The sequence below is a fragment of the Rhincodon typus genome, chromosome 8 (assembly GCF_021869965.1).
Source record: "Rhincodon typus isolate 14 chromosome 8, sRhiTyp1.1, whole genome shotgun sequence".
In the NCBI taxonomy this organism is placed as follows: domain Eukaryota; kingdom Metazoa; phylum Chordata; class Chondrichthyes; order Orectolobiformes; family Rhincodontidae; genus Rhincodon; species Rhincodon typus.
In genome coordinates this window covers 77,221,058-77,232,108 of record NC_063339.1, presented here as the reverse complement: position 1 = coordinate 77,232,108, position 11,051 = coordinate 77,221,058, and the positions used below count along the sequence as shown (strand labels likewise).

General features: G+C 40.7%; 1 protein-coding gene across 1 annotated transcript in view; it reads left to right on the top strand.

Annotated features, from left to right (window-relative positions):
- capn3a (calpain 3a, (p94)) overlaps positions 1 to 11,051 on the top strand; it is a 94,100-nt gene that overhangs the window by 72,701 nt on the left and 10,348 nt on the right. Inside the window, exons 15-18 of the mRNA XM_048600157.1 lie at positions 3,207 to 3,284; positions 4,064 to 4,121; positions 7,577 to 7,638; positions 9,464 to 9,532. Of these exons, the coding sequence (XP_048456114.1) occupies positions 3,207 to 3,284; positions 4,064 to 4,121; positions 7,577 to 7,638; positions 9,464 to 9,532 (267 nt within the window). The remainder of the gene's footprint in view (positions 1 to 3,206; positions 3,285 to 4,063; positions 4,122 to 7,576; positions 7,639 to 9,463; positions 9,533 to 11,051) is intronic.

Sequence of the window (11,051 nt, the reverse complement as noted above, 5' to 3'; positions counted from 1 at the left end):
ACCTTCCCAGGCTGCCCTCGCGCTTCCTCCCGGACTCCCGCCGCTGAAACAACTGAAAGGATTAAAAAGCAGAACCTCCAGGGTAGTAAACTCTGGATTTCAATCTGAGCCATGGGCAAACTGGCAAAGGGTAAATAAAGCCAAGGAATTAAATATGTGCCGCAAAGGTTAGTATGGGTGCAATGGCTTTCAGTTAATGGGGCACTGGCAGCAGTACAGGAGTAGAATGGAGCTGTTCTGGTCAGATGGGCTTCATTTGAATTGTGCTGGCAGTGTCCTAGTGAATTGAATAACTAGGGTTGTAGAGAGGGTAATTAATTAGAGGGAGAAGGGTTTGAGAGAGAAAAATGTGGGCTTACAAATCAACAGGATATGGCAGCATTACAGGGCAACCATTTGGATAATGATATCCAATGTGGGACTGAAAGAGATAGCGTGTATAAACACAGAAAACAGTAGTAAATAGCATCAAAAGGGGGATAAATATTAAAAAGACAAACTTAATTGCTCTTTACTTCAATGCACACAGTATCAGGGAAAAAAATAAATGAAGTAACAGCAGAAATACAGGTTAACAGGTATGATCTTGTAGTCATTAAGGAGACCCGATTATGAGGCGATCAGAGCTAGTAAATAAATATTCAGCTGAATGTTAACATTCATGTTAACTATGCTAAGGACCTAATATCAGCATAGTTCAGGAAGTGGCTGAAGTTTCCTGATTGCAGTGCATGCTTGTAAATGCCTTTGTTTTATAGCATGCACATCTTTAGGAAACCTCATTTATAATGCCTCCCTCCTCATGGAACACACTTAATCTCTGCTTTGGAGGCAAATGTTGATTTCCTGAAAGCAGCTTCCTATTGGTCCTATAAATCATGAAGCTAAGGAATTGCTGGAACATAGTTTCTTACCTAGGAAGGAGAGGCACTGTGACTTAATATAGAGAGGAAAGAGGAGTGAAAACTCTGAAAATGTTCAGCCTTTCTGCCACCTCAAAGAAAGCTCTTCCTCACCTGAAAAATGGTCATTTTTCTTAAATGGGTATGTTTCTTTCCGTTAATTTTTTTCTGCCACTTTTCTTCCCTTCTGTACTTGATCCTTTCTTCTGTGGTTCAGGTCCTGCAGTTATCATGTGCCTTTCACTACCTCCCCAAAGTGAATTTGAATGGTGATTGTTGTCAGAGGTTGTCAATTTTCCCCTCCTTTAAGCCAGTGATGATCAACTCCAGAACTGCCTGGTTGAGACCAGTCAGCTCAGTGTAGGTCGATTAACAAGGGTATTTTCCTGCTCTTATGAGTCACCTGTTCATTCTGCTAAATCAACTGAAGCAATTGACTGGAACTCGAGTCATTGTACCTCATGGCACTGTTAAAACAATACTGCGTTTCCAGCATTCTCCATTTCATCATATCTAACCACTCCTTCTTTCCTCTAGCCAATCATCTTTGTTTCTGATAGAACTAAGGACACTGTAGACTCGAAGACGGAGAAGGAGAAAAAAACAGAAGACAGGAAAAAGATCAAGGTTTTCCCATGTACTAGCATGGCATGGAGTACAATGAAATATGCTATGCACTGCTCTTTGCCATTCACAAGGGACTTTAAATAGTAGAGAGACACTTACACTAAAAATCCTGTCACACTAAGTGGGAAAGTGCTGGGGTATGACAGAGTTGAGGAGCACCAGGGCAATATCATATCTCTGAGCTTCCTTTAAGGATAGAAATTATGGTCCAGCATAATATGGTGATTTCCAAATGCATCTGGGAATGAACAACTGGAAGAGAGCTAGACAATGCTTGACATATGAGAAGAAAACAGGGCTGGGAATTAATTCATCTCACCAGGTTAGTCTCTTAGGGAGGGACAGTTAAACCAGTGGGACCTGATTTGAAGAGAGTAGTCTCACTAGCAGGACCTCATTCCTAGATACAGGCAGTCTCACCAACAGGATCTCATTCCTAGATGGAGACAGTCTCACCAACAGGATCTCATTCTTAGATAGAGACAGTCTCAGCAACAGGATCTCATTCCTAGATAGAGACAGTCTCACCAGCAGGAACCTATTCCTAGTTAGATAGTCTCACCAACAGGAACTCATTCCCAGTTAGTGACAGTCTCACCAACAGAACCTGACTGCTGGAGAGAGAGGGAATAACCAATAGGACCTCACTCCTAGGGGAAAAGTACCACATCAAGGAGATTTGATCCCCTAGAGCTAGACAGCCTCGCCACAGGACCTGACTCCTACAGAGACAGTCACAGCAACAAAGCTGAATTCTAGAAAAGACACACACACATACACACACACACACAATCTGACCAACAGAACCTGACTTCTGATAGGATGCATTCACATCTGACATTAGATTTTTAAAAATCAAGAGCTTTTGCCAGAATCTTTCATTATCAGCTCCTGAATATGAGGCACATTTGTTAAAGGGAATTTTTAATGGAATATTTCCTTATATAGAATTGATTGTGTGTCCTTCAATCCTTTCTTATGAATTTATCAGTCAGAAATGAATAGAAACACAAATAGTAATCTTCAGTTAGTGCTGAAGAGGTGGATTGCAATGAATAAATGGTCACTTTCAGACAGTACAGCTCAAACAGTTCTGCTTGTGCATGTTGGGAAAGAGGCTACATGCTTGTGTATACTTCAGTTTGCAAAAAGAAAATTATCAGTGTGCAGGCGCATGATGATTTGAAGCTGATCTGCAGCATTGCCTGGATTTTTGTAGATGGTGCAATTAAAAAGGCAAAACATGAACATCTAAAGTAAGCAAATGTTTTGGTTGGTCTGGAATATTAACCTTATAATACAAATAATGTTTTCTGTCAGATTATAAATGTGCTTTTGACTGCTTAAAACTAGTGCAATGCAAGAACTATTGAATAGAACTGTCAGTGGTCTTCTGTGGGGTTACCTGTTGGCATGCTGACTATCAGCATTTACCAGATTGGACCATCAGAGGCCTTTTGAATAACCAGCCATTATGGGCTTGTCAACAGGGCACACTGCAGGCCTCTCACGCTATTTGCTGTCAGAGGCCTGACATTGGCTTTGAATTTTTTTACACTTATCGCAATTGGCTTTTGGTGCAAATGTCTTTTCTGAGCTGCTGAGAGACCCGTTATTGATGCTTTGTACATCAGCAATTTATTTTTAATTTTTGATTAAATTTCTCTCCATTGTCAGACTGTGTCAACAACAGCTCAGGAGGAGAGTGAGGAAGACCTCCAGTTCCGCTGTATTTTTGAACAGATTTCTGGAGGTGTAAGTATTACTGGCTGCTATTAACACTTCCTTCCCAGTGAGGTTGGGGTCAGAAACCTATTCCCAAAATGGAAGTGGTGCCAGAGACCTGGGACTTCAGATGTTACACCCCTTTTCAGAAAAGAGGAGAGGGTTAAAGTTGGCGACCATAGAATAATCAACCTAATGTCATTGATGGGGAAAGTTTAAAGACAAAATTTACAAGATAAAATTAATTATCGCTTGGAAAGTTTTGTGTTGACAAATACCATCCAGCCAAGATTTGTTAAAAAGACAATTCATATTTTACCAACATGATCGAGTTCTGTGATATAAGTTAGTGACACATGAATCTAAGTTTGCAGATGACAGACAGAAATGTTGTAAGTAGTGAAAGAGTTCAGGAGGATATAGATTGGTGAAATAGGCAGAGGCACACTTAATGAAATGTAATGTAAAGACGTGAAGTGTTGGATTTGGTAGGAATAAGGTGGAAAGGCAATATGAACTAATGTCATAATTTTAATGGGGTTTCAGGAATCAACAGTTACTCCTGGCATCAGTTGATGACCCTGGTTGAGGTACTATTGCTGTCAGTACCTTGATAGAATTATTATATATTTCTGCCAAGGTTGGCAAATGTTGTCAAATTATTGTTTTTCATGACTTTAACAGGTCTAGAGGAAAGTTTATTATTGTTTTCGAGTAGCAACAAATGCTGCCAGGTTATGGTGGATGAAGGACAAACTCTGGGGTTAAGTCTGTAACAAAGTGTAAGTGTTTTATTTTGTTCATTGTAGGACATGCAGATCTCTGCATCGGAACTGAGGAATATCCTAAACCGTGTTGTTAAAAAACGTAAGTCCAATTAAATCAGAAACTTAATATCAACTCTTAATTGGTAGAATAAAGTTGAGTGTGATAATACCCAGTGTATGCACCATTACCTCTGCAGGTTGATGTTTGTTTCATTCACTTGCTGGCTTTGGTGACATTCTAATTCACTTGTTTCATCTATGAGATCTGGGCATCGCTGGCTGGACAGGAGATGTTGCCCATCTGAACTGACCTTGTGAAAGGGTGGTGAGCCACCTTCTTGAACTGCTGCATTTAGATGGTGTAGATGATGTACTTGCAGGTTGTTCCTCATTTTGAGGATGACATCTATCCTGGGCTGTGAGTTTAGAGTCTTGTCATCATAGAGTCATGCAGCATGGAAACAAATTCTTCAGCCCAACTCATCCATGCCAACCAGATTTCCTGAAGTGAACTATTTCCATTTGTTTGCATTTGGCCCATATCCCTTTAAAACTTTCCTATCCATGGACCTTTCCAAATGTGTTTTAAATATTGTAAATTTTGCTTCTACCGCTTCCTGTGGCAGCTCATTTCATGTATGCAGCACCCTCTGTGTGTGTGGAAGGAATTGCCCCTAGATTCCTTTCAAATCTTTCCCCTCTCACCTTAAACCTATGCCTTCTAGTTTTGGACTCCAGGAAAAAAACGTGGCTATTTGTATTATCAATGCAGCTCATGACTTTATGAACCTTTATGTTGTCACCCCTCAGCTTCCTATGCTCCAGGGAAAATAGTCCCCATGTATCCAGCCTCTCCTTATTAGTCAAACCCTCCAGTCTCGGTAACATAATTGTAAATCCTTTTTGCACCTTTTCCAGTTTAATAACATCCTTCCTATGGCAGGGCGACCAAAATACTACATAGTACTCCAAATGTGGCCTTACCAATGTCTCGTACTGCTGTTATGGGTTTCTACATGGCTTTAGGCACATGGGGCGGAATATCCCATGATGCAGTGGGATTTAGAGGTCGAGGTTTGTTTCGTTTTCTTTTGCATCGTCACTCTGCCTCATCATTGAGGCATTTGGACAGAAAGTTTGATGAAAAAGTTGTCAATATTTTGAACATTTGGGGACAATCTCCTTCTAGTCATAATGTCAATCCTTGTAGAAGAGCTTCAGAGTGTTTTTGTAGCATTTTCTCCCCCACCCAAATACTGACTATTCGAGAGTTGAGAAAACAGACAGATGTTTTTCTGCCATCTAGACAGTAGCTGATTTTGCCTGATCTCCAGTGGATATGGCAGAGCTATAGCGGGTGGGATTTCTTTATTGGTAGTAGGTTTGAGATTCTTGCTCCCTGTGTGGATGAGAGTAGGCTGTAGGGAGGATGAGCAAACTGATCATAGCAGGGAGGCAGAAGACAGGAAATCACAGGCCACCTCAGTCGTTGGTAATATTTTAGAGACCATTATTAAGGATGATATTGCGGAGCACTTCGAAGTGCATGATAAAATAGGACTGAGTCAGCATGGCTTTATCAAGGGAGGTCATGCCTGACAAATCTATTAGAATTCTTTGAGGAAGTGATGAGCAAGTTATACAAAGGAGAGCCAGTGCTCATGATCTATTTGGATTTCCAGAAGGCCTTTGACAGGTGCCTCACAGTAAGCTGCTAAATAAGAGCCCATAGTGTTAGGAACAGGGTACTGGCATGGACAGAAGATTGGCTGGCTGGCAGAAGGCTTTAAGTGGGGACAAAGGGATCTTTTTCAGGATAGCAGATAGGGACTAGTGAGATTCAGCAGGGGTCCATGTTGAGACCACAACTATTCACGTTATACATTAACGATCTAAATGGAAAAACTGAGGGCACTGTTACTAAATTTGTAGATGACACAAAGATAGGTGGAGGGACAGGTAGTGTTGAAGAAGCGGGCAGGCTGAAGAAAGGCTTGGACAGGCTAGAGAGGGACGAAGAAGTGGCAGATGGAATATAATGTGGGAAAGTGTGAGGTTATGCACTGTGGTAGGAAGAATAGAGGTGTAAACTATTTTCTAAAAGGGGAAAGACTTCAGAAATCTGAATCATAAAGGGACTAGGGAGTCCTAGTTCACGGTTCTCCTAAGGTTAACATACAGGATCAATTGTCAGTCAGGAAGACAAATGTAATGTTAGCATTCATTTTAAGAAGGCTAGAATACAAGATCACAGATGTACTACTGAGGCTGTATGAGGTTCCGGTCAAACCGCATTTGGAATATTGTGAGCAGTTTTGAGTCCCATTTTGAAGGAAGGATATGCTAGCTTTGGAGGGTGTCCAGAGGAGGTTGACAAGAATGATCCCAGGGATGAAGGGCTTGTCATAAGAGGAGTGGTTGAGAACTCTGGGTCTGTATTCGATGGAGTTTAAAAGCATGAAGGGGGATCTGATTGAAACTACAGAATAATGGGAGGCCTGGACAGAGTGGATGTGGAGAAGATTTTCCATTTTTCGGAGAGATCAGAACTTGATGGCACAGCCTCAGAGTGAGAGGATGACCCTTGAGAACTGAAATTCCTTCAGCCACAGAGTGGTTAATCTGTGGAACTCATTGCCACAGAGACCTGTGGAAGCCAAATCTTTGAGTGTATTTGAGACAGAGATAGATAGGTTTTTGATTGGTAAGGGAATCAAGGGTAATGGAGGAAGACAGGAAAATGGGAACATATCAGCCATGATCAAATAGTGCAGCAAATCATATGGGTCAAATGGTCTAAATCTGCTCTTACTTCTTAGGGTCTTATAGTGGTCATATTTGTGACTGATACACAGTCTATTTTCTGTGTAATACAGGAATGTGGTGATGCCAACTCCTTTATACACTGGGACCTGTGTTGGCTTGCAGAGGTCACTGTTTGCCAACAGTCACGGCTTCAGTTTGTAGAACACTGAGCTGATGCACCTGATCCAGTGTTGGATCTCCTTGTCTGTGGTGGCCTTTTGAAAGATTATTACAATTACAACATTCCAAATTACTTAATTCACGGTAAAATTGTTTGGGATGTCCTAAGATTGTGTTAAGGACTGTATAAATTCACTTCCTTCTTTATATTTTTGCCATCACTGAACAGTTTGATCAGGAGAAAAAATAAAACAATGAACAATTTAGATCCCTCAAAGGATCTATGGAACATTGGTAGTACCTTGCCTCTGAGCCAAAAGATCTGGGTTCAATTCCTACCTGCCCGAGAGATGTGTCATTTTATGACTGAATAGGTTAATTAAAAGAAAAGGGACTCCTCAAAGTGTTGATGGTCCAAGGTGCACTATTAAGAGGACCTCCAGACTACGTGGGAATGTCAGTATAATACATATGGACAGTGGGATGCTCCAGACTTTATGAGAGGAGTTTTGCACTCCTAGCGTACCCTGTTCCTTTTCCCCTTCATTCCTTTCCATAAGATTTAAAATGTTTATTTCTTTGATATATAATGCATTGATTATGAATATTAGATGTTCTTTTTCCTCACAGACAAAATGAAAACTGAAGGGTTCGGCCTTGAGTCTTGTCGTAGTATGGTTGCCCTCATGGATGTATCCTTTCTTCTTCTCAGTTTTTTTTGCAAACAATTGTCTAAGGCATGTTTGCCTTCACTTGCGACTCAACGAAATACCTTGAGGATTCAATGATGCAAGTTGGTTAGAGGTGTGTCATTAATCCTCCAAAGGCTTAAGGGAACAGTGCATTATCAGTCTGAAATCTGCAAAGATTCTGTGTTATATTGCTGGCCAATATTGAGACAGTTATTTTCCAGGCTGAACAACAGGAAGAATGGCACAGTTGTCCTCAGCTCCTTTTTGTTGGGGAAGGGATCAGCTGACCTCTTTATTGTGTGATAATCAAAATTTTGGATTTAGCTTATGTATCCACATCATTTTTTTTTGTTGGTTTCCCTCTGTTTTTCTTGTTTTCTCCTCTTCCAATCTAATGGAGCTTACTTGCATTGGGTCATGCTTCAATAGGCACTGACTAGTCTTCAGTCCCTTGCCAAGTGGCTGATATTCATTTATGAATCTTGATAAATTGGTCAACTGTGGGGCGTATCACAGCAGAACACAAAGCAGTCCTCACCTAATTTCCATGTTCGTGCACTTACTGCAGAACTGCTGAGTGGCAATTGAGAAAGTGAAACTCGACCAATTTCCATCTGCCAGTGCTGGGAACTAATGTTGATTGTAACTAATTTCAATCCTTGTTTGTGATCAGTTAACTCAGCACAGACCCAAGTCTAGGTTCAGTTTGTATTCGAATCAGAAAAGTGAATCAAGTTTATCGTTATCTTTGTTTCTGTTTGTTGTGTTTTCGCTAAAACAACTTTTCTCCCTAAAATTTGCTAAGATTTAACTTTACTGAAGACCACCAACAATTATGGAAAATGTACTTGTGAGATACACTTTCTAATGATAATGCAGTGACCTGAAATAGTAAAGTTAAAATTTTCAATGTGCGAATGTTCATTAAACCTTTTAGGAACAAGAGCAGACAGAATATCACAAATCCCCTGAAATAATTCAACTTGATCAATCTACCTTTGTAATTGGATTTCTCTCCAGAACATTATCCATTGTCCTTTAAACCTACTTTTAACAATTGGCTTCAATGACCTTCCCTGGCTACTTATTTCACAACTTCTTTGTCTCTTTAAATTGTTGAGCATTTTCTTGGGGCTTCTCTCACTGTCACTTCGTTGAGATTCAGGGAGTGTGAATGACATTCTTGACCATGTTACAGTGTTAGAGCTGAAAAAGCCCCAATTAAATTTGCAGCAGACATATTTCTTCTCACTGAAAATTTATTTAGACTTGCACCCACTGACATGTGAAATCTTTACCATCGAAAACAAAGTCAGCTTTGTCAGTTCTATCAATAATCCTGCAAACGTCAGTCAGGTCACCATGTGGCTTCCTCTTTTCCACAGAAACCAAAGCCAAATTCTTTACATTTTCCTTGCACAATAAATTCCTGATCTCTTGTAAAGCGCAATAATAGCTTCCTCATGGTGAGGAATTCAGATAAGGGTCTGATTAACTCATTATTTTGGAATGATGCTGACACTTTCAATTTGTCACATACATGGGGAATAGTCTTTGACTTGGTGAAACAAAGTAAAGCTTCCTGCTATTATCTAATTATATTGTTTTCATACTTACAAATTAAATACAACAGCAAAAGTAAAGGAACTGCTGATGATTGCAGGCTGCAGAGTCAATTTTCTGGTGAACAATATACATTGATTTGAGTGTAATATTGGTATTGACCCATCACAGGTCAAAGAATGAATGATCTCATTATTATCTTGCTGGACTATTACCATCTTGTATTATCTCGTATTGTCTTTCTTAATGTTGTTGACTGCAGACGGATGGATCTGGAAAGCTTAATTTGATGGAGTTTAAGCAGCTCTGGAACAAGATTAAGAAGTGGCAGGTATGAAGCACTGGAGGGTTTGTGGTATTCATATCATGGTATGCTACTTCTGAATTATAATGGGTTCAACATCTTTGTAATTATTGTTTAGCAAAGCATACCACAGCCAGGTGTTGCCCTCCTAGACTATCACGACTTTTAGAAAGGTTAAGCAAGAATTTGACAAGCTTCTATCTGTAATTGTTAGAACTGTATGAAGTCGTAATTCATTGCTGCCCATTTCTATTGATTTATCTCTTTATTTGGTCAACTCAGTTGTGGAGGAGATAGCCCAGGTTTAGGGAGTCTTTCCCCACCAATGTCCTCATCCTTTCCTCAGTGTCACTGAGGTCAAACAACATTGTGGGCCAGTTCTTTATCAAAGTCAATTGCAAATAATTTACCTAACTTTTAGATTCTCAATGGAGTTAGATTTTATGTCTGCAGCATGTAACCAGGGCTGTCATAGAGTAATACAGCATGGAAATAGACCCTTTGGCCCAAATTGGTCCGTGGTGCCCACTCAGCTAGTTCCAATTGCCTGTATTTTGTCCAAAGTCCTCTGAACCCTTCTCATTCATGTACCTGTCCAAATGTTTTTTAAATGTTGCTATTGTTCCTGCCTCAACCACTATCTCCGGCAGCCCATTCCATACATGCACCACTCTCTGTGTGAAGAAGTTGCCCCTCAGGTCCTTCTTAAATCTATTCCCTCTCACCCTAAACCTATGCCCTCTAGTTTTCAATTCCCCATCCCTGGGAAAAAGACTATAAGCATTCATCCTATCTATGCACCTCATGATTTTATATACATCAATAAGGTCACTCCTCATATCTCCTAAGTTCCAAGGAATAAAGTCCTATCCTATCATCATTATCATAGAATCCCTACAGTGTTGAAACAGGCCATTCAGCTCAAAAAGTCCATGCTGACTCTCCGAAGACCATCCCATCCAGACCTGCCTGCCTACACTGACCCTGTAACCCTGCATTTTCCATGGTTAATCCACAACCTATATATCTCTGGACACTCTGGGCAATTTAGCATGGCCAATCCACCTAACCCGCATATCTTTGGCCTGTGGGAGGAAAGCAGAACACCTAGACGAAACCCACGCTGATAAGGGGAGAATGTGCAAACTCCGCACACACAGTGGCCGGAGGCTGGAATTGAACCTGGCGCTGTGAGGCAACTGTGCTAACTACTGAGCCACCTCCAGGCCAACCTGTCCCCATAACCCAGGTCTGCTAGTCCTGGCAACATCCTTGTAAATCTTCTTTGGACACTTTCTAGTTTAACTGTGTCTTTCCTATAACAGGGTGACTAAAACTGTGCACAATACTCCAAGTAAAGCCTCACCAACGACTTATACAACTGTAACATAACATCCTAACTCCTATACTCAGTGCCTCGACCGATGAAGGCCAGCAAGCCAAATGCCTTCTTCACCAGAGATAGTAGGAACTGCAGATGCTGGAGAATCTGAGATAACAAGGTGTAGAGCTGGATGAACACAGCAGGCCAAGCAGCATCAGAGGA